A 25,264-nucleotide genomic window follows, 5' to 3' on the forward strand; every position below is an offset into this window, starting at 1 on the left:
TTTGTAACATATCTAAATGTCTAATCCCTATGTTGTACACCTAAAACTAATATAATATGGCATGCCAACTATACTTCAATTAAAAAAATAATCAATTAATATAAATATTCCTTACAATTAAAATCAACATGCAGCAAAAAGGAATAGGCATTTTTAAGGAACAACCACTCAGTGATCTTTTTGAATGGGTCATTTAATGTTTACATTTCAAATTAATGAAGGACAAAAGGAAGGGAAGTAATATTTACCAAGTTTCCTCATGTGCCAGAAGCTTTATATAGGTCATTTCATTTAATTTTCACTTCTAACCCTTGATGTTCACGCTAAGATCTGTATTTTACAGGCACATTTACCATGACAAAAGAAAGCAGGCTGATGTGTGCTCAAAGCCCAGGATAATTCCACTACATCTGAAATGTCATCAGCTCAGAGTAGGAGTGATGGTAGATAGACTGCTGTATCTGACTCGTTGATCGGGCTATTTTTATGGTATTTCATTCATGTCATTAAGGTACATTTAACAGCATCTCAAAGGTCATAATTAACCTACTGAAAGCACCTTAATTTTTCACATTACAAGGTAGCATAGCTACTTCAATTAAGAGCAAGGTTTCATATCCTATGAAATACTAGTTCAGAATCTATTAAAATATACAGTAAATTTATGAAACAGCTTTAAAGGACTCAGATTTAAGCACAAAAAATATTTTTATATATTTATATTTTATGCCAATTTTCGTAATTGGCATAGTTTTTATGATTATTGTTGCTGTTACTAAGTGTGAGAAAGAAGCCCATTGCCCCAATCATAGGAGAGACGTGGAGACGAGGAGAACAGTGAAGTGAGGCTTTAATCAACATTCTTGCAAGAGCTGGTGTCTGATGGACAGATCCACTCAGAGGGGTTACAGCAGGCAATTTATCTCCTTGCAGGAAGTCCCTCCCCTGATTCCTCATTGGCTGAGTACTACAGAGGTTACAGCCTTACCCAGAAGTCGCTTATGCCCATGTAAGGCCAAAAAGTAGCCTGAATGGAACAAGTGTACATTCCTTGAGGTGACGCAGAGACTTCAGTTCTTTGGCACATGCTCATTGCAAAGCCGGTGAAAAATAAGCCCATGAAATGGAGAGGGGAAGAAGAACCAGGAAGTGAAGTGTCTAAGGGTTTGGGACTCAACTGTGTGTGTGTGTGTGTGTGTGTGTGTGTGTGTGTGTGTGTGTGTGTGTGAGGTGGGGGTGGGGATGGGGGTGGGGGTGGGGGAGGGTTTGTACATATTTCCAATAGGTTGTAAACCTATTGTTAACTAGACAGCACAGCTTTTATTTGGTATTCCTGAAAATGAATCATCTCACTTACTTCTCACATTAAGGGAGTCCTAGTTTTTGTCAAAATTCAAGATATTTTGAGAAATGTTACTTCTTATTTTTAAGGTAATTCTCAACATGAAAATTTGTTACATGTCAGACCAATACTCAAAAGAGCAGTTATATAGCATTCATAATGTGTAGGCACAGTCCTATATATATCACCGAGATTATATCATTTAATCCTCAAAATGACTATATGAATTAGGCACTGCTAGTGCTAGAGTACTACTCTCAGTTCACAAATGAGAAAAACTGGCTGTACTGTCCAATAACATAGCCATTAGCTGGCCATACGTGGTAATTAAGATGAAAAGTAATTTAATTAAAATTAAAAATTTAGTTCTTCATGTGGGTAGTGGCTACCATACTGGACAGTGCAGATATGGAATATATTTACCATTACAGACAGTTCTATTGGAGAGTGGAGGTTTTGAGACTTTAACTGACTTGTTCTAATTCAAAGCTGAGTACTGAGCTAGATATGAACCCATGCAACCTATCTGTAGAGCCTGTATTCCCTTTTAAACTCTGTTTTTTAAAAACAAGTTTATGTGGAATATTTTGAAAGAGAGAAAATATAACAAACCCACATGTATCCATCACCTAGCTTCAACAACTGTCAATTCATTAAAGCTCCAATTTTAACTACTCTTTTACACTTTTTTTTTTTTGGCTTCTCTTCCTTAATTACATTAGTTAACGAAAAATTACCCCTTATTCAGAATAGAACATAGGGAGGCAGTATAACATAATGGTTAAGAGTATAGAATTAGAAAGCAGACAGATCTGGATTCAAATTTTGGCCCTACGACCAAACGGTATGTTCTTAGATAACAAGTTACTTAATTTCTCTAGGGCTGAATTTGTTCATCTTTATAGTTTCCTCCTACAGCTAACTATTTAATAATTAATATTATTAATTAATCTGTATTAAAGATTTTCAGCTCTCTTAATTCTTAGTTAAATAAATATTCAAATAAACTTATTCGAAGGTAACTGTGAAAGGTAATTTTTCCACAGGACTTTTATGTTTTCACTCCAAGATTAAAAAGGTAAAAAAAAGATTCTACACAAAATTTCAAATATAACAGAAGTATATAATATAGGAAGAAAAAGTTCTTCCCTCAATTTCCCTAAGATAACCAAGTACCCAGTGAGTGATAAGACATAATTTCTATTGCCCCTAGTAGCTATTTATAGAAGAACTGTTTAATTGATTGAATTATTTAACAGTTTCTTGATTTGGTTTATTTATTATTCAGTAAATTTAATGAATACTGGCTATACATATTCTAAATGTAATTAACTTCAAAATCAATCCAAAAATAAATTCTTACTTATATTGACATTTTAAAGCATAAATGTGATTTAAAATTATTTTAACCTATCATCTTAAGATTAAAAAGATCAGGAATAAAGTTTCGGACCAATTATTTTGGTGGGATAGAAACAAGAGAAGGTGGTTATTCTGATTCATCAAAAAGAATACCCTCCCATACTTTAGAGTTAATTACCAATAGCTTTATACTTTGATTATATACCTTAGGAAATCTGAATTTAATATATTCTCCTTATTGTTTTCCAATTCCTTAATTTAACAATTTCTATTCCCATCTAATTCTTTGCTTCTATATTTATGAATTGGCTAATAATTTATCTAAATTATTCTAACAACCTTAAAATCCAATAACTAAGCCAACTAATCAACCATCTATGAGTTAAAATCTTTCTTTCTGTATACCATCACTCTTTTACTCCAATTTAAAAAGAATAAATGATTGTATAGATGAACAGGTAAAGAATGTGAATGGCTATTAAGTGGAGCAAGTCCTTTGGATAAGGTGTCATGTAAGAAAACAATTTAAATTTAAGGAAGTGAAAGGGGTTTATTTATATTTAGGTGATTCATGGGTTACTTCATGTAAAGAGTCAGGGGAAGAAAACCCTAAAAAATTCCTTGGCAAAGTCAACAGAATCTAAGCAAATGTGTATATTTTATCTGTTTAAAAAGTTATTTTGACTCCACAAATGGCATCTGGTTATGTTCTCCCTCGCTTTGGTTAAACCCCATCTCACTAAAGAATTGTAGGGGAACAAGGACAGGATAGCTTTTTGCTTCCTAGGGTGAGGGGAGTGCTGTTAGTAAGCATAGCACTGTTAGGTCCAGGCTAAGACTTCTGATTACAAGGTGGAATGTGAGCACCTAACGTGACGTGACCTAAGTTTCTCTAAGATAAATTACATTTAAAACCATGTTCATTATTTACATTTTTTTCTTCCCAATTTACAACCTTAGTTCATGGATAGCAGTATTATGTTTACGTTGCCTTTATAATGAAAAAAAAAAAAAAATGAACAGATGATTTTACCTGACATCTTTCTCAAGTTGTGTAACATGCTCTTTCAGTGAATCAATCTTAGAGTCTCTCTGACGCACTGATTCAATGAGATATCTGTAAGGTTGCTGAGTCTGGTTTAACAGAGAATTGGCCCTGTCAAGCTAAAGAAAAACAGATTTCATGAAAATCTAAAACATTTTATAAGAAACTGAAGATTATTATTCTAGCACAGGTACAGTATGCCAAAACTCCCTTGCATGAGTTACTCAGAAGAGCTTTTCCTATGTAACTTTGAAGGTTTTCAAAATTATTAATCAATAGAACTATTCTTTATAATAATAATAATAATAATAATAATAATAATATGTAAGCACAAAGAAAAATGTTAAATAAAATATGAATTATTACCAGTTTCAGGGACGGGTCACCTAAATGTTTTTGCCATTTGTTGGTTTGAGAAGATATGTGACAAAATTTATCTCCTTTTAATAAACATCCATTAGCTAAAAATAAAAACCTTTTATTTGAGCTTTATTTCTATTAAAAATAATGACATTGCAATTTAGCATTTTTCTACATCTTCGTATTTCCTTCCATCTTTATTTCTAAAACTGATAATTTATGAAACTAAATCACTAGGTATAATGAAGTTTTTTTTAACAAAAATGGTAGGGGCGCCTGTCTGGCTCAGTTGGTTGAGTGTACCACTCTTGACTTTGGCTCAGATCATGATCCCACGGTTGTGGGATAGACCTCCTCAGTGTGGAGCTTAAGATTCTCTTTCTCGGGGTGCCTGGGTGGCTCAGTCAGTTAAACATCTGACTTCGTGACCTCAGGTCATGATCTCACGGTTTGTGGACTGGAGCCCTGCACTCGGCTCTGTGCTGACAGCTCAGAGCCTGGAGACTGCTTTGGATTCTCTCTCCCTCTCTCTGCCCCTCCCTGGCTCGTGCTCTATCTCTCAAAAATAAATAAATGTTAACAAAAGTTAAAAAAAATAAAGATTCTCTCTCTCTACCCTATCCCCACTCTCACTCTCTAAAAAAAAAAAAAAATTAGTTACAATATAAAGAATATACCAGCTTAACCATTTTATAGTACACAATTCAGTGGCATTACATATATTCATAATGTTGTATAACCATCACTAATCTCTATTCCTGGAACATTTTTATCAATCCCAATGGAAACTCTGTATCCATTAAACAAAAACACTCCCTGCAACCCCCCAGCCATTAGAAACCTCTACTATCTGTCTCTATGAATTTGCCTATTCTAGATCTATAAGGGGAATCATATAATATTTGTCATTTTGTGTCTGCTTATTCCACTTAAGGTAATGTTTTCAAGGTTCACCCATGCTGTACAATGTATCAGAACTTCATTCCTTTCTATGGCTAAATAATATTCCATTGTGTGTTTATAGTACATCTTATTTATTTTTTCATCTGTTGATGAATACTTGGGTTGTTTTCACTTTTTTGGCTATTTTAATTAATGTTAAAACAGTGGTGTATAAATATCTGTTTGAGTCTCCATTTTCAATTCCTTTGAATATCTGCTAGAAGTGGAGTGAAATTGCTAGGTCATATGGTAATTCTATATTTAACTTTTTAAAAAGTTAAAAAAAATTGTTTTCTATAGTTAACTTTTTGAGGAACAGGCAACTGTTTTGCACAGCGGCTGCATCATTTTACGTTCCTATTAGCAATGCACTTGGTTCTACTTTCTCCACATCCTCACCAACACTATTATTTCATGTGCCTATCGGTCACTGTGTATCTTTGGACAAATGTCTATTCAAGTCATTTGCCCATAATTTCAATTATGTTGTCTGCTTTTTTGTTGTGGAGTTATGGGAGTTTTTTTTCTTTTTTCTTTTTTTTAATTTTTAAAATGTTTATTTTTGTGAGAGAGCGAGAGAGAGAGAGAGAGAGAGAGACAGAGTACAAGCCAGGGAGGGGCAGAGAGAGACAGAGAGAGACAGAGAGTCTGAAGCAGGCTCCAGGCTCTGAGATGTCAGCACAGAGCCTGATGTGGGGCTCAAACTCACAAACTGTGAGATCATGATCTGAGCCGAAGTCGGATGTTTAACGGACTGATCTACCCAGGTGCCCCTGGGAGTTATGTTCTGGATATTAAACCCATATTAGACATATGACTTGCAAATATTTTCTCCCATTCTGTGGGTTGTCTTTTCACTCTCTTGATTATGTCCTTTGATCACAAAAGTCTTTAATTTTGATGATGTCCAACTAACCTAGTTTTTTCTTTTGTTGCTTATACTTTTGGTATCGTTTTATTTTTTAACATTTATTTTGAGAGACAGATAGAGAGCGGCAGGGGAGGGGCAAAGAAAGAGGGAGACAGAGAATCCTAAGTTGGTATCATTTTTTTTTAAAATTTTTTTTTAACATTTATTTATTTTGAGACAGAGAGAGACAGAGCACGAACGGGGGAGGGGCAGAGAGAGAGGGAGACACAGAATCGGAAGCAGGCTCCAGGCTCTGAGCCATCAGCCCAGAGCCCGACACGGGGCTCGAACTCACGGGCCGCGAGATCGTGACCGGAGCTGAAGTCGGACGCTTAACCGACTGAGCCACCCAGGCGCTCCTAGTTGGTATCATTTTTAAGAAACAACTGTCAAGCCCAAGATCATGAAAATTTTCAATGTTTTCTTCTATAGTGTTACATTCTTAGCTCTGAAATTTATGTCTTTGATCCAGTTTGAATTAATTTTTGTAGACAGTAGGATAAGGATTCTATTTCAATGTTTGACATGCGGATATCCAGTTTTACCAGCACCATTTGTTGAAAAGACCATTGAATGGTCTTAGCAATCTTATTGAAAACCTTTCGACCATATATGAAGGGTTTATTTCCAGACTCTCTATTTTATTCCATTAGTCTTATCTATCTATCCTTATGCTAGTACAACACTGTTTTGACTACTGTAGCTTTGTGGTACATTTTAAAACTGGGAAGTGTGTCTTCCAACTTTGATTTTCCTTTTCAAGATTGTTTTGGCCATTCAGGGTCCCTTAAAATTGCATAGGAATTTTAGGATGGGTTTTTCTATTTCTTCAAAAAATGCTATTGGGATTTTGATAGGGATTATACTGAATCTATAAATTGTTTTGGGCAGTATTGTGATCTTAGCAATATTAAGTCTTCTAATCTATAAACATGAGATGTCTTTCCATTTATTAGGTCTTTTAAAATTTCTTTAGCAAAGTTGTGTAGTTTTCAGTGTACAACTCCTTCTCCTGTTTGATTAAATTTATTCCTAAGCTTAGATTTTATTCTTTTTGATGCTATCATAAGTGGATTTGTTTTTGTAATTTCCTTTTGGATTGCTTTTTCTTAGTACATTATGTACAATCTTATATTAGACCTTTTCACTTTACCTTTATTATTTTTCCAAGCTCTCAGAGTAACTTAATTTACGATTTTAATGGCTACAAAACTGTCTAGGAAGCCAACATACCATAATTACATTGCTTATAGTAATAAACCTTTAGGATGTTATCAATTTATCAATTGCATCATAAATAATGTTGCAACAGATTTCAAAATTACTTTTTTCTTTAATTAATGTTTTCTTTGTTAAGTTTTTTCATAACAGAAGTTGCACTAAGTTTAAGGACAACGTAATGCTCTTGATACATAAGACCAAGATTCTTTTCTTAAGGATTTTATTAACTTATATATCCAACCAACCTTGGTTTTTGTTGTTGTTGTTGTTTATTGCATTTGCTCTTTTTTCCTAAGCAGATGTAAGATGCAGGTCACACACAGCGCTGTCAGTATCCATAGGCCCCTACTTTGGTACCTAATGATTTCTCAGAAAAGGTATTCTAAAGTTGGATATGCAAAAACTGAACAAATCACAACAGAAGTGGTAAACACCTATTATAAGAATGAGGGGTGGGGAAGGGAGTACTTTATTACACAGAACAAAATTGCCACAAAATTCCTACTTTATGACCTTAAAATATTCTTCGCCAATAAAATTCTAGCCTTGTATATGTTTCATTATTTTTTCCTCTTTCCTTCATAGTTCCTAACAAGTTCAATGGAGGCTAAAGATTTGCTCTTTTTCTGGGACAAGAAATGACTTTTTTTCTCAAGTGAGTTACATTTACAAGATTTATTTTTTTTTAACATTTTATTTATTTTTGAGAGACAGAGAGACAGAGCGTGAGCAGGGGAGGGACACGGAGAGAGGGAGACACAGAATCCGAAGCAGGTTCCAGGCTCTGAGCTGTCAGCACAGAGCCCGATGCAGGGCTCAAACCCACGAACCGTGAGATCATGACCTGACCCGAAGTCAGATGCTTAACCGACTGAGTCACCCAGGTGCCCCTACAAGATTTATAGATATATATTTTAAGATCTAAACATATCATTTATTTTAGTACCCACATAAAAGAAATGAGTGACTAGCAGCCCAGAAGCTGAAGGTGTAGAGAACAGCAGGATGGATATAATGGAGGGTACAGAGGAAGGCAGAAGAATCAAGGGCAGAAACAATCATTGTCAAAGTGAACAGCCTTGAGGTCTAGGTGGGTAAGGAGGAGAGTGAAGCCAAAAGGTGGTTGACCAGCTAGCTGCTGTAGAATATCTGTTTGCAGATTGAGGACTACTTTGTAAAAGTTATTTAAATGATTTGACTAAATTATATTTAAAATTTTCCTTTTGGTTACATTAGCCCAGGAAAAGAAATTCCTCAAAGATAAGGAAACGAACAGTGAAAAAAAAGACTTCATTTTTTGAACATGATTCATTACAAAGAAGCAATGCCATAAAGAAAAAAATACCATGAATATTTTCTATAGTTTGGGTTTTAGTGTCCTTTTTCCTTGCTTTGGTAACCGTTCTTTTAAATTTATTACAATGTCACTGGAATCTTATTACTTACTCTACTAAGTTACTTTATGAACATTCAAATACGCAGCTGGACAAAAATAAAACTGAGTTCTTCTTACCTGTATAACCAGTTTCACTAGTCAATTAAATCAAACAATTGCCTTGACTTTGTTTTCACGGAACTGACCTTAACTGAATAAACTGAACTGACAAGTTGCTTTGTGTTTCAAAGTGCAGAACAATCGGGGTGGGGTGGGGTGGGGTGGGGCAGGGGGGCAGGGTGGGGGGCTGGGGTGCAACGTGAGGGAAGCGTTAAGGGCATTTACAAATCGCAGTTAGCTGTAGTCTAGAATGTGCTATTTTTGAAACTTATTGGATCTAAATTCAACTGCATAAAAGAATAACAGCAGTCATTAGTCTTAATTATTTTAGTTCCATTTTTTTTTTTTCATCACAGAAATTACATATGTTAGGTTTCAGTACTGTAAACAAAATTAAGGGCCCCAATGCCTTACTTTTAAAAGGTATCTTTAATATACAACCTAGAAACTACTCCCTCTCCGGATAATAAAAATAACTATAGTGCTGTCAGTTTTAAGAATGTATTTTTTTATAAACTTTTAAGATTCTAAATCCCAAAATGTATTTTAATTCCTCACGAAAAATAACGTTTGTCGATGAAAAGTGATGCTAATACCTATTTTTGAAATAAATGTAATTTGACAGAATTTAATTCCTCCAATGTGATTTTAAAAAGTCTTTCTGTAACCATAATAATTAGTATTAAAAGTTTCACAATCACTTACTTTGTCTATTGTTAGTAATCCTTTCCTTATAGGAAAGCCTTAGTAATTAGTGACTCAAGAATCATATACGTAATAAATGACTCAGGACTAAACCCATGACACAACATTTTACAGAATTGTTATTCCTCCTTTGTTTCAATAAATTGTACATATGATTCAGAGAAAAGCAACACCTGATTAAAACATAATTACATATATATATATATATATATATATATATATATTTTTTTTTTTTTTTTTTTTTTTTTTTTTTGAGAGAGAGAGAGATAGGCAGAGAGAGGGAGACAGAGAATCTCAAGAAGATTCTGGACTGTCAGCACAGAGCCCGACATGGGGCTTGATCCCATGAACTGTGAGATCATGACCTGAGCCAAAATCAAAAGTTGGATGCTCAACCGACTGAGCCACCCAGGTGCCCACAGAATTGTTATTCCTCCTTTGTTTCAATAAACTGTACACATGATTCAGAGACAAGCAACGGCTGATTAAAACATAATTACATGTTTTAATTCAAATCTTAACTTGTTCTTAGATAATCTAAAATTATATATTTTCTCTTAAAATTAAATATATAAAGGTGATCACATTTTGTTGTGTTTTTCCTAAATGTGGGATTTTTTTTTTCTTATGGAGTTTATTTTCAAAGAAACTTCTAGAAATGGAGCTCCTTCCTGCCAGAGACAAAATGCATTCTGTTGAATAGAATTTAATACTGAATTGATTTCTATTTAAAATATATACAAATGACACTTTCTAGTACTGGTGGTAGTTTGTGAGGAAAATTCCATATATCCTATCTAATCTTTTTGATGGTGCCAAGGAATGTAAAATGCCTATTTGAGGTCCAATAAGGGGCAACACTTTAGTATTAATTCTCTGTGTTCTCAATCTAAAGCAGTTCTCAAACCTAGTTAAGTCATCAGAATCACTGGGGAAAATGTTCAAAAACGGATTTCCGGGGCCCACCCCAGTCCCACTGAATCAATATTTCTGATAATTGGTCAAATTTGGAAAGCACAGCTCTGGTCATCTTGGACTTGCTGCAGGCTATTCCATCCAACTATTTCAGCAGGTTTAACAGGACTGCACATCATCTTATATCCTGACTTTACTATCCTTCCCATTAAAACCAGCTTCTTATCCTGTGTCTCACATGGTTAATTATCTCATCTTTAACAGGAGTGATATTTAACTGATAAAATTCAACCATTTAAGGCACCAGCTTTGCACTGGGGCAGGTGCCATGTATGGTATCTCTGTTGGTGGATGGTGAGGAGGTCGCAGGGATCTCGGAGAGGTGCCAGTACAGACAGGAATGACACTCAGGGCCTTGGGACAACAGCTGTGTGCAGTCTTCTTGCAAATATTTTGTTGTTTTAATAACCAAAAGCAAGTGCTAGTTGATTATCAGCCCTGCTCTGGTCCCGAGATTGTCAAAGTATGGTAATAAGGAGATATTAATGAGGTAAAAGGAGAAAGAACAGATAATAAGATGAAATTCATGAGTAGGACATTAAATATTTCAGAGCAATCAGTGATGGATGCAAGGGACTATCTACTTATAAGTCACAGAATAGAAAGGGCTGTGGAGCATTATTTTTCAAAGTGTGGCCATGCATCACTTTTATTAGAGTCACAAGATGAGCTTGTTAAAAATGCAGATTCATGGGTTTCATTCCAGACCTACTTAATCACAATCTCTGAGGGCAGGATCTAGAAACCCACATTTTATTTTATTTTTTTAAATGCTTATTTATTTTGGAGGGATGGAGGAAGGAAGAGAGAGAGAGAAAGAATGAGAATGCCCGGCAGGCTCTAAGCTGTCAGCACAGAGCCCGATGTAGGGCGCTATCTCATGAATCACATCATGACCTGAAATGAAATCAAGAGTTGGATGCTTAATCATCTGAGCCACCCAGGTGCCCCTAGAAACCTACACTTTAAACAAGAATCTTTGGTGATTCTTACATTCACTAGCATTTGAGAATCACTAGTGACATGTAAGAATAGGACAAAGGGCAGATATGTGAGGGACAGCTACACTATAGGGTTGGAAGAAGACGAAGACATGGGAGAGGAATGGTGTTGTCAAGCAAAGAGAGAACAGAATTTCTAGCTTATCTATAAAATCTATAATGTCATGCCATAGATCAGGAGACTGAGAAGAGAACACTGTCAATTAGGAAGTCACTGGCGATCACTAACGGAGGGCAGAGCTGAACAGAGGATCGGGGGGACAGAAGGAATAAGGTATAAAGAGAGGGGTTAATTTTTGAAAGTTACCTCTGTGTGTACACACACACACACACATTCTCATTCTCTCTCATTTTTTTGAAGAGAAACCAAAAGGGGGAAAAAGAGAGAAAGTGAAGATACTACAAAAATCCTTGGGTGAAAGAGACTTAAGAGAAAGAAATTTAGATGACCTAATAAGGAAGATAGAGATGATGGAAGTGATGGTTTTGAGTGGAAGTGACCTGCAATGAAGATAATGGGAAACATGACAGATGCAGAAAAATAAAAACAGTGGGCAGTAGGAATGAGGTTCTGGTTGATGTTCAACAACATGAATTTGTAATTCTTTCAAGCAGTAACACATTTCCACAAGAAATTTTCAGCATATTACCACAAAACCAAAGAATTTTCTCTCCCTCTCTCTTTCCTTCCATTAAGTATTTACAGGGTAACTATCGTTGCCCTGTAAGGTGCTATGTGAAAGGTAGCGATGTCAAGAAAAGCCTGATGGATGAATTAGTGACAAAGCAATCTAGGTGCTAGTGAATGTAGTGCTCAGATGGCTGGTAAGGTCATGGCTGGGTAGAAAGAAAAGTGAAGCCAAGAAGGGCCTGACAGATTGGAAAATACAGAGTTTATGAATGTGGAACATGTATTGAGTGCAAATAAAGCACAGATTTAGTGAGAATGAAAGGACTGGGAGAGCTGGAAGGACAGGAGATTAGAGTCAGAGAATGGAATTTTCAAGTTCAAGTGTTTTAAATTTCTTGCCCCCTTAAAGCTCCCTCTGAGAAATTCATTTTAACGTGGTTCAACTGTATGACAATCCTGATGGTAGAGGGGAGGGCGCTGCAGTGTTGAGTTGTAACAGCTCTTAAATGAGAAAAATGTAGTCATTCATGAGTTATCAAGGCACATCAGTAAGGTAAAAAGTTTAAACAATTTGTTTGATGTGTAAACAGGACACAATTTATAGATAAATCACTTTGTCCCTTACTTCAGTGGTGGCTGGCATTCGGTACACACACCCACTCACATGAGCTGGTGTGTGAACCTATAAAAAGCATGTTTACAGAACAAATTTTACTATATTATCCTGAATCCATGTAATTGAGTTTTTTCCAGAATGAGCCATAACAAAGACTTCTTGGTTTAAGCACTTGGCAAGGTTAGACACAGAGCTGTTAGAAAATGAAAGGGAAATGTTTTGTCCGTAAAATAAATTAGTCATTCATAGGGTAGATAAATATATGTTCATCATTATTAAAATGAAAAGGCTAATTTATTAAAAATTTTTTTAATGTTTATTTATTTTTGAGAGAGAGAGAGAGAGAGAGAGAGAGCAGGGGAGGGGCAGAGAGAGGGAGACACAGAATCTGAAGCAGGCTTCAGGCTCTGAGCTGTCAGCACAGAGCCTGACGTGGGGCCCGAACTCATGAACTGTGAAATCAGGACCTGAGCTGAAGTCTGATACTTAACCGACTGAGCCCCCAGGCACCCCATAAAGGACAAAATTTGCAGAGCAGTCAAAATCCAAATCAGTCTCAGGTCAATTTTGTGGACAGTGTTCTGTGGGCTTTATCACCTGGTGAAAATTTCAGATCTTAAGGGCAGAGGTATCATATATTACAGCACTCGATATGCTAACTGTGGCGACGGCGAATCCATGAAAAACCTAAGAGCAGATTGAGTAGACTTTGCATCTTGGTCATTCTTCTCCTTTGATTCTTCTCTGATACACCTTCCAATCTAATGGAAGCCTGCACTCACACAAAAGGGCTTCTTTGAGGCCTCAGGAAGCCTGGGAAGCTGGTAAACTCCCTTGAGTTTACCTCACACTCTGAACATACTAGTTAGCCCAAGCAATACTCCTATGGTTTCATGAGATAGTATGTATGACTGGTATTAAAGCAAGCACTCAAAATAGCTAGCCATTATTTTATTTTATTTTATTTTATGTTATTTTATTTTATTTTATGTTATTTTATTTTATTTTATTTATTATATATACATATAATAATTTTGATTTTAATGAAATATTTATTCAAAAAATTTAAGAGACTATTTTCATTGCTATTAAATGTTTATCTCCATTATCTTATTACATATTGCTTACCTTTTGCTTTTCTATACAGATTCAACAAATTAGGTGAATTTTATCAGTAATTCATGTACTCTGATTTAAATATAATGATTCTGGTTAAATTGAAGTTTTTATTAGCCTTAAAATACCCAGTTTTCCATACTTTTCTTAAGATGATTAGTTTGTAGGGTGCCTGGGTGGGTCAGTTGGTTAAGTGTCCAACTTCAGCTCAGGTCATGATCTCACAGTCCGTGAGTTCTAGTCCCATGTCAAGCTCTGTGCGGACAGCTCAGAGCCTGGAACTGCTTTGGATTCTGTGTCTCCCTCGCTCTCTGCCCCTCCCCCACTCACTGTGTGTGTGTGTGTGTGTGTGTGTGTGTGTGTGTGTCTCTCTCTCTCTCAAAAATAAACTAAAAATATATATATAAAAAAAAAGATGATTAGTTTGTATGCAATTAAATGTACTTTTACATTTGGGAAGAGCAGGTGTTTACTCTCCAGAATTACAGTTTTACCACCGTTACTTCACAAAATTACTTATATAGTCATTACAAAATCTTACCATGTTGTGTTAAAATTCATTTGGATGGTTCATTCTGAATATTTCCACATAGGCAAAATAAGCATTATTTATTCCAGTTGGGAAATTACTATTTCTTTAAAATGCCGTTTATTAATAAAAATACTGATTTTATCAATACTATTGCCATTAGCAGAAAAATAAATGAAACATAGAATTAAAAAGCCCATCTGCATTTATTGAGTGATTTTTAAAAAAAGTTTAGTTTATTTATTTTGAGGGGGGGCAGACAGAGAGAGAGAGGGAGGGAGAGAGAGAGGGAGGGAGAGAGAGAGAGAGAGAGAGAAAGAGAGAGAGAGATAGCCAGATAGATAGCCAGGGAGGGGCAGAGAGAGAGGGAGAGAAAGAATCCCAGCCAGGCTCCGCATCATCAGCGTGGAGCCTGACTCAGGGCTCAAACCCACAAACAGTGAGATGGTGACCTGAGCCCAAACCAAGAGTCGGAGGCTTAACTGACTGAGCCACCCAGGCTCCCGAGAAAAAACTCCAGTGTTTTCAATAAAAGTTGATGATACTACCGATTCCATGTAACTAAAATATTTTTTTTCATGATGGTGGTGGGTGGAGCTGGTATTTACGCTGCTCTGGTTCCATATGTGACATAAAGCATATGATTGAGTCTCTGACACTTAAAAGGAAACTAAAGTTTTCTTTCTAATTAGCAGGTCTGATTTCTCCCTCATCCTCTGTGCCTCTTGGTTGGTACCTCTAATCTGCTTCAGGTTCATTCTAGCATCCCCCACTTCTCTTATTTACTTTGACCTATCAAAACCAGAAGTTATTCCTTCAACAAAGATCTACTTACTACTTACTAGAAACAGGCACTGTGCTGCTAAGCAGCTCAGACCAATACAAAAGAATCCTTCCTCTTAAGAAGCACACAGACAGTTATGTCAACAACATCTCTATCTAAATATATCTTGGTATATATGGTATCATGGGGAGACATAAGTCATTTTTGCCTGGAGTTCAAAAAAGGCTTGATAGAGTAGGTGACACTTGATACTGAAAGACAAGCACCTGCGATGCAGACATGGGTACACTGCGCAAAGAGATTGGAGTGTGCAAAAGCACAGAGGCATGAAATAGCGCAGAGTGCTTGGAGAATTCAAGTAAAGCAGAAGAAGTTACAGACGTGGGGAGAAACACAAGTAGTTGTATACAGAAGCACGGCTGTGTGTGTGCATGCGTGCGTGTGTGGCATAATATACGATGAAACTGGGTATGTAGGCAGGGGTAGCACAATGGGAGGTCTTATATATTGTTATTCTTAGTGAACAGAGACAAGACTAACTGTGGGAAAAACAAAAACAGATTTTTATTTAGAAAGAACATTTTGGCCAACAGGGTAGAGGACTAAACAGAGATAATGCCAATCTATTGGATGGTTCCAACCATTAGGATGGTTCCTAATTTAATTCAGATGATAGATAAGAGGTTGTACCAAGTCAGTAGCACTAAAACAGGAGATTGAGTAGAGATGTTCAGAAGGTGGTATGACAAGAACAGGGAGAACCCGTTACTTGCTGAACACTCCTTTTGCATTCTTTCAATTCTGGTAATATCTATGCTGACTGCATAAATCTCTAACTTATTAAAAAAAGGCTACAATGAAGAGATATTGTAGCTGGTAGCTGAAGCCATGAAACACAGAGAACAGTGCCAAGACAGATGTCTGGGCTGTCCACATTTATGGAACAATCGGAAAAAAGTAAACAATGGAGACTGAGAAGTAGGAAGGTAACAGTGGTGGCAGCAGGAGCAAGAGACATGTTACTTGGGGTAGGAGGGGTTGCAAGTGAGGACTGGGGAGAGGGGAGGTAGAAGATGAGGACGAGAAGTAGGTTAGGATCAAACTGGCTTTCTTTGCCATGCTAAAGAATATGGACACTGTCTGGTAGGCAAGGGACCTTTTAAAATGAAATCACGATCCATAGTATGGAGGACAGTTCTGGGTAGAAGAAAGAATTTTGATGGACTGATAAACTTTACTTGCTAAATTAAAAAAAAAATCAGGCAGTGTGTTTATGTTTTAAGCCTTGTATTTATAATTTTTAAAAAATGCTTACTTATTTTTGAAAGAGAGAGAAGGAGGAGGAGGAGGAAGAGGAGGAGGAGGAAGAGCAGCACGATTGGGGGAGGGGCAGAGAGAGAGGGGGAGACACAGAATCCAAAGTTCTGAGCTCCAGGTTCTGAGCTGTCAGCACAGAGCCCCACACAGGGCTCAAACCCACTAGCCGTGAGATCATGACCTGAGCTGAAGTCAGATGCTTGACCGACTGAGCCACCCAGGCGCCCCTAAGCCTCGTATTTCTAATAGTGAAATAAAAGCACTGTTCTTTATTAAAAGAATTTTTAGGTATCAACAAACTTTCAGGAAAACACTTTGGGAGGCAAAGGGAACCCATAAATCATACTATTTTTCATCTTTTCTATGAAAGTGGAAGCCTCTTACAATCGCTGCTCATCAAGTCTGCACATGCAAATTTGATCTTAGCTATTTATACTTTGAATTCAATTGAGTTCTGAGTATGGCTAATCTGTCATAGGCTGAGTTTAACTGCCATTTAAAATGTCTCCAATATGATTCCGATGTGATTTGGCACATTCAGCACAAAGTTTATGTTAGAAGAAGAAAAGGATAGAAACTGTATGTAATATATGATAAAAGACACTGCTCAAAGTCTAAAAGAATGTGTGCTTAAAATTAAAAAAAAACATTAGAGTGATAATAAAGCATTGTATTGCAGTTTCATTGGAAGTATCTCCTGCTCTTACTCCTTGGTGGTACATAAAATAGTGCATTTTTTCCTCACATCAACAAAGGCTTAGAGATACGGAAGGGAAGATTGGCTTTGAAGTTTAAAGAGATTTGGTGGTGTGGCTGGCAGGTGCGTCTCCTCCTTTAGAATACGAAGGTGGAGCTGTAGGACCTGTGTGCTACAGACTCCTTTCTAGACCCTGGGTACACTGGGGGTGCTGAGAGAACACTCTCAGCAGTTGTTAGGTGATTCAAAGGACAAAAGCACATGTTTTACTCATTTAGATACTTATACTACGTTTGTAGAAATCATATATCCCAATATCGCTGGTATAGAGTAGAACACACGGGCAAGCATTTCAAGGACTCCATCAAACAGAAACTCCTGTCACATCTTTTTTCCTTGCCTGAGCATGTATTAGACACCCTTTCTGTTGCCTTTTATCAGTCCTAAAACTTTGTATGTTATGTTTTTTAGAGGCTTCTGAATTTTTCCTTTGTCTGATATTCTAGAACAATTTCATAGTCTTCTAAATACTTGCTCTTGATAATGAAATGGAAGAAAGGAGATGAGGAAGAAAGGGAGTGGAGAAGGGAATACCACATGCACATAATAAGTAATTTAAGCTAAAAAGAGGGAACGTACACTCAAAAGATCGCTTTCATCCATCTAGAATTTGAGTGGCCCTCCACTGTGATTATCATCAATGATGAATGATTTCTTTTGGTTTTTACCATTCCAAATATCTCTATGCATATATTAAAGCATATATATATATATATATATATATATATATATATATATATATATATATATAGGTATCCATATATATATTTCCTTGGCAACAAAACTTTGGGTACAAAGAATATTGCTGGAATATAATCTGTTTATAAATACTGTTTATAGATGTATTTTAAAAAGTAGAATTTTGCCTCTTATTTTCATCTTTAGAAATCTACGTAAGTTTGGTAGATAAGGTATGTGAATGATCTATCTAATGCATCAATATTTACTTTATACCGGCTGTGATTCAGATATTGTTGATCACCAAATCTATGCCTTAAAAAATTCCATGTGAGTTAGAATAAATTCAAGCAATTCAAAAATGCATAAGGTATAAATTGGTCATTCCGTACTTCTCCACTCCCAATCTCAGAGGTAAGCACAGTTTAATGTTTGAGAGACAAATATGGATGGTCCTGGAGGCTCATTTCCTATTCTACTAGAATAGCTAAAAGAGATAATAACCTCCAAAAGCTCCCTCCCACTCCCATTGTTACTTAGGCAATTAGATGTTCCCTAACCTTCTCTTTAGGTGTGTACAATGTTCTGGTGTGGAGCCCCTCTATCAGGTCACTTTCTGTGGCGCATCCAGACTACCTACACCAGGCCTAAGCACACTTTTCTGTGAGAAGAGAACTTGGGGATGGTATATGCTCTGGAATTCCTTCCCTGTAAGTTTACTCTGATAAAATGTTTTAATATTCATACAGCAGGACTAGTTGTATTTGTGTGCCCTTGGCATGACAGGTGTATATTATGTGAGCTCTTCCTTTTTCTCTATGCTTAGAAACACAATTCCACACCCTAGACACACACACACACACACACACACACACACACACACACTCAAAGGCCAAGCAGAGAAATACAATACAAATTATTCTGCAATTTTCCTTTTTGGAAAAAATTTATTAATATACATTATGAACATCTTTTAAAGTTAGTACACAGAGTTCTACTTTATTCTACCCAGGCATCTTAAAAATCTCTCTTAAATGTAGCAATCTAAAGCTTTGTAACAAATTACCTGGATTTCGCTCAATGGCTTCTATGTAAAGAATTCCAGGTAACTGAACCTTGGCATTTGGTCACTTGAGATTGTGCAGATTCCATTTTCTAGACAACATTTCTAAAATAAGTTAGTTATAACAGATAAATCTCTAAGTGCTTATTCTAGAAGACAAGGCCTTTGTGAACAAGACTGTACATGTTAAGATGTACATGTACTCTTTTGTTATCTGTGGTGGAGTACAGTGGGAGTCTGATAAATATTTACTAAATGACTAAAAAGATTAAGTAAGAGCAAGTGCCAAGAGTCAAGAAAGCTGAGGCTTAACAAGTCTGATGGTAATGTGGCATGCTTTATGATTTAGCTTAGATCTTCTTCCCCACATCGACACTCCTTTTTTCCCCTTCTTCTCTTTTAAAAATTGAGATATATTGACATACAGTATTATGTTAGTTTTCGGTGTACAATGTAAGGATTTGACACTTGCACACACTGTGAAATGATCATCACAATAAGTCTAGTCACCATCTGTTACCATAAAAAGTTACAAAAATTTTTTTAATTAAAAATTTTCTGCGTGTGTGACGAGGATTTTCAAGAATCACTCTCTTGGCAACCTTCAAATATGCATGACAACAGCACTGACTCTAGTCACCACGTTGCACACCACATCGCCATGACCTATTCTTTTTGTAACTAGCAGTCTGTATCTCCTGACTCCCTCCCACTGCCAACCAACACTCTTTTCCATATCCAAGAGTTTTGTTTGTTCATTTGTTTTGTTTTTTAGATTCCACATATAAATGAGATCATACAGTATTTGTCTTTCTCTGTCTGACTTATTCACTTAGCATAATACCCTCTAGTTCCATCAATGTTGTTGCAAATGGCAAGATTTCATTCTTCTTTATGGCTGAATGGTATCCCATTGTATACAGACCACATGTTTATCCATTTGTCCATTGATCAATGCTTAGGTTGTTTCTGTATCTTGACTATTGTAAATAATGCTACAATGAATATTGTACCTCTTTTTGAATTAGTGTTTTCATGAATTCAGAATATTCTGAATAAATATCCAGACGTAGAATTGCTGGATCATATGGTGGTTCTATTTTTAATACTTTGAAGAACCTCCATACTGTTTTCCATAGTGGCTGTACCAATTTACACTCCTACCAACAGTGAATGAGGGTTTCCTTTTTTCCACACCCTGCCAACACTTGTTATTTCTTGTCTTTTTGATTCTAGCCATTCTGACAGGTGTGGGGTGATATCTCATTGTGGTTTCTATTTGCATTTCCCTGATGATTTGTGATGTTGAGCATCTTTTCATGTGCCAATAGGCTAGCTGTATGTCTTCTTTGGAAAAGTATCTATTCATATCCTCTGCTTATTTTTAAAAAAGACACTTATTTATTTTTGAGGGGGGGGAGGGGTGGAAAAAGAGGAAGACAGAGGATCTGAAGCAGGCTCTCCACTGTGAGCAGAGAGCCCAATGTGGGGCTTGAACTCATGAACTGTGAGATCATGACCTAAGCTGAATCAAGAGTTGGCTGTTTAACCAATTGAACCACCCAGGCTCCCCTATTTTTTTTTCCTTTGCCCATTTTTTTTTAAATTGGATTTTCTTTGGTGTTGAGTTGTAGGAATTCTTTATATATTTTGGATATCAACCTCTTATTGGATGTACGATTTCTAAATGTTTTCTCTCACTCAGTAGGCTGCCTTTCCATTTTGTTGATGGTTTTCTTTGCTGTGCAGAAGCTTTTTGTTTGATGTAGTCCCATTTGTTTATTTTTGCTCTTGGAGTAAGATCCAGAAGAACAACACCAAGACTGATATCAAGGAGATTACTGCCTATGAACACTCCATTCTTATTTAACCCAGTTGGTGGTTTCTTGAAAATTAGGTGATATACATATATACAAAAAAGAAAGCCAATAATTTTTTCTCTTTTACACTGAACGAACTAATAGAACAACAGTCTGAAGACACTGTACATCAAACAATGAAGAACAGTGAACCCTGAGATACAGGAAACAAACAAGTTGAGTGTAACCCTACAGTTGCCCCACTTCACTCTACGGAAAGAGTTTCCAGGCAGTAGTTAAGGAAGAGGAAATCAAAGCAGAGCCTGCCAAACTCCCTAAGTTAAGGATCTGCTGCTAGATGTAGACACCAAGTTGGCTACAGTTCCTACGGCAGAGTGCTGAAGAAAAGAGAGCTGTACAAAGACAGAACTCTGAAAATGTACACACATTCACCCTTAAGTATGCACCTGGGCATTGAATAGTGCATGTGTGTAAAGAAAATACCAGAGACTGAGATAGAACCACTGAAAAGATTAGAAAGAACAATTTCTGAAGACCATATGGGCCAGGAATTTACTTATTCCCACTATCCAAAGTAGGAAACTTATTAATTCATAGGACGTGGGGTAGATTATTCAAAAGACTTTGGTCTCAGTAGTGGAGGGGACAAAAAAAGTAGCCTTAGGATCAATGCTTCTTTGCTTATAAAAGCTTAAAAGCAAGACTTAAAAGGGCCAAATCTTTCCCAAGAAACTTAACCATGTTGGGGAACAAAGCTAACACACACTTACAGGAATCCAAAAATACTTAGCGGTAAGGTAAAATTCACATTTGTCATCCCGTGAAAAATTAGTAAGCATGCAAAAACACAGGATAATATGACACATATGAGACAGGTCAATGTAACTGAAACTAACCAAGAAGTGGCAGCCACCATAATAGAATCAGTAGACAAGAATATCAAAATAGTGATTGAAACTGTATTTCCTATGCTGAAGAAAATAAAGTCTGAAAAGGTTAAGTAGACCTGGAAGATACAAAAGAGAACTAGAAATGAAAACTGCAATATCTGAGACGTAAAACACTAGAATGGATTAACAGCAGATTTTACACTGAAGAAATGACTAGTGGACTTGACATACTAAGAGAAATTATGCAAAAGGAAAGGCAGAAAAAGAAAACAATGAAGAGAAGAGCATCTGTTCTGTTGTAGGACAACTTCAAGCAGTATAAATACATGTCTAATGGAGTGTCCGAAGGAAACAGAGGGTAAGGTAGAAAAATATATGAAGACATATGACTGAAGCATTTCCAAATCTGATGATCACACACATATATAAGACGTCTGATAAAACCCAAGTAGAGGAAACATAAAGAAAATCACAACAACCACATCGTAAATTGCTTAAGGCTAGTGAAAAAAAGAAAATCTTAAAAAAATTCTAGAGACATTAGACACATTACCTAGAGAGACACAAAGATAAAGACAGCATATTTCTTGGCAGAAACAATGCAAACCAGAAGAGAGTGGAGCAACATCTTTCAAGTACTGAAAAAGAGACAGAGGAAAAAAGAACCAATCTGGACTTTTTTACCCTGGGAAAATTATCTTTGTAAAACAAAAATGAACTCAGCAATTCCACTCCTAGGTGTTTACTCCACAGATTTAAAACAGGTAGACAAACATAATGCCTGTACTTGAATATTTATAGCAACACTATTCACAATAGTCAAAAGGTGGAAATAACCCAAATGTTCATCAATGGATGAATGGATAAACAACATATGATGCATCTGTACAATGGGATATTATCTAGTCGTAAAAAGGAATTAAGTACTGATAGATGATACAACATGAATGAATCTTGAAAACACTATGCTAAATGAAAGCAGCCAGATTAAAAAAAGCCACATATTGCATGATTCCATTTATAGAAGGGTGTAGAACAGGCAAATCCATAGACAGAAAGCACAGAGTGGTTGCCAGGGTTGGGGGGGAGGGGAGAATAGGGAGTGACTGCTTAATGGGTACAGAATTTCTGTCTGGGTAATGAAAATGTTCTGTAACTAGATAGCGGTGATAGTGCAATGCTATAAACACACCAAAAGCCACTGAATTGTACAGTTTTTATGTGTGAATTTTATTGTCATAAAAGAGTGAACCCTTAAATGTATACTTCCGGGGTTTTTTGCCTTAGTAAACATAACTGTCAGAAATACATTTTAATCTTAAATTCTGTTAAAAATAGTAAGACATATAAAAACAAGAAACAACAAAAAGAGGTGAAATAACTTTCTGCAACATACAGAAGCAGAAAGACTTCATTACCAGCAGACTTGTTCTATAGGTACTGTGAAAAGAAATACATCAACCGGAAGCAATATAATACCAAATGGAAATTTGGATCTACACAAGGGAATAAAGAACACCAGGTATGGTAACTATTTGGTTAAATATAGTATCTTTTCCTCATACTATAGCTCTTCAAAAAATTGTCAATTGCTTAAAGAAAAATAATAGCAATGTTGTGTGCAGTTTCTACATGTACAAGTAAAATATATGACAACAGGAGCACAAAAGCTGGGCGGGGGGACAAATGGAAGTATACTATTTTAAGGCTTTTAAACTATACATGATGTAGTAAATGAAATGAGATGATGTTAAAGATATATACTATAAAGAAAGTACTGTAATAATAGAGTTCAAGCCAATAAACCAATAATGAGATCATATAAAATGATAAAAATATTCAGCTAATCCAAAAGAAGGCAGGGGAAAAAAAAAAGGACAAGGGAAGAAAGAATAGATGGGATGAATAAAAAACAAATAGCAAGATGACAGACTTATCAAGAGACACATCAAATGTAAATGTTCTAAAAACTCCAATTAAAGTCCTGTTTTGTTAGAATGGATAAAAAAACTAAGATCCATCTACATATGATGCCTATAAGACAATTATAAAGACATAAGGAAGTTAAAAGTAGAAGAATGGAAAAACATAATACAACATTAAGATTAGTCAAGGGGCGCCCGGTCTCATGGTTCATGAGTTTGAACCCTGCATCAGGTTCTGTGCTGAAGTGTGGAGCCTACTTGGTATTCACTCTCTCATCTTTTCTCTGCCTTCCCTCATTTGTTCTTTCTCTCTCTCAAAAATAAATAAAAAAACTTAAAAAAAAAAAGACTAGTCAAAAGATGTGAAACCTTTACACTAAAGAATAAAAATGGCAGGATATGGCCAATTAATAGGATAGAATTTCAATATTATTAAGATGTCAATTTTCCCCACTTAATCTGTAGATTCAATGCTATCCCAATGAAAATCAAACCCAGCTTTTTCTTTTTTTCTTTGTAGAAATGATTACAGAATTCATATGGAAATGCAAAGGATACAGAATAGCTGAAAATCTCTGAAATGAACAGAATTAGAGGACCAATGCTATCTAATTTCAAGACATTATAAAGCTTCAGAAATCAAGAGAGTGTGGTCTGGGCATGAAGACAGGCAAATTAGATAACTGGAAACAGAGAGTCTAGAAACAAATTCACACATTTATGACTGATTTTCAACAAGGTCTTTTCAGCAAATGATGTGAGAACAATTTGATTTCAATGTGCAGATAAGTGAATTTCAATCTATACTTTGCAAACAATACAAAAATAAAGTAAAAATGGATTACAGACTTAAAACTATGAAACACCATGACAAAAACCCTGTGACCTTGGGTTAGGCAAAGATATTTTAGATACAACACTAAAAACAAAGTCCATAAAAGCACGAATTGATAAACTGGATTTGACAAAAGCTGCTCTTTAAACATGTTTAAGAGATGGAAAAACAAGCCACAGAGTGGGAGAAAATATTTGCAAATCACATATCTGATAAGGGAATTGTATCTAAAATCAACAAATAATACTCAAAACTCAATAATAAGAAAACAATGTGATAAAATGGGCAAAACATTTGAAGACACTTCTCCCAGTGAGAGCAGAGGGCAAAGAGCATCCGAAAAGATGGTCACTGTCGTGAGTCATTAGGGAAAATGCAAATTAAAACCATAATGAGAGACCATGACACACCCATCGGAACTGCTAAAATTAAAAACACGGACCGTATCAAGTCTTTGCAAGGATGTAGAAGAATAGGAACTTTCGTATGCAGCTGGTGGAAATGTAAAATGGCACAAATACTTGTAAACCAGTTTGGCAGTTTCTTAAAACATTAAGCAGACCCTTAGCCACATGATCCACCTAGTCCACTCCCAGGTCTTTACCCAAAAGAAACAAAAGCATACGTTCATAGAAAGACTGTACATGGATATCCATATATGCATTGTTTGTCACAGGCGAAAACAGCAAACTACCTGAATGCCCATCAACAGGTGAATGAATGCAAAACTGTGGTATACCCATAAATGGAATGCTCCTCAGCAATGAAAAGGGCTATGGGTGAATCTTGAAACGATTAGGCAGAGTGAAACAAGTCAGACCAAAAAAATGTGTGTACATAATATATACACATATTTTATGACTGTATTTATATAAAATATCAAAAACATGGTCAATCTATGGTGACAGAATGCAAGTCAGTGGTTGCCTGAGGACCATCTTGGGG

At 36.0% G+C, this 25,264-nt stretch overlaps 1 protein-coding gene across 8 annotated transcripts in view; it reads right to left on the reverse strand.

Annotated features, from left to right (window-relative positions):
• Positions 1-25,264, reverse strand: part of PIBF1 (progesterone immunomodulatory binding factor 1) — a 204,815-nt gene that overhangs the window by 31,874 nt on the left and 147,677 nt on the right. For all 8 annotated transcript variants that reach the window (XR_013550051.1, XM_078432907.1, XM_078432868.1 and 5 more), the window contains exon 15: positions 3,738-3,868. Coding sequence is in view for 7 of the 8 variants with exons in the window: in XM_078432907.1 (XP_078289033.1) it covers positions 3,738-3,868 (131 nt within the window). In the remaining variant the exon portion in view is untranslated. The remainder of the gene's footprint in view (positions 1-3,737; positions 3,869-25,264) is intronic.

The sequence above is a fragment of the Panthera onca genome, chromosome A1 (assembly GCF_046562875.1).
Source record: "Panthera onca isolate mPanOnc1 chromosome A1, mPanOnc1 haplotype 2, whole genome shotgun sequence".
Classification (NCBI taxonomy): domain Eukaryota; kingdom Metazoa; phylum Chordata; class Mammalia; order Carnivora; family Felidae; genus Panthera; species Panthera onca.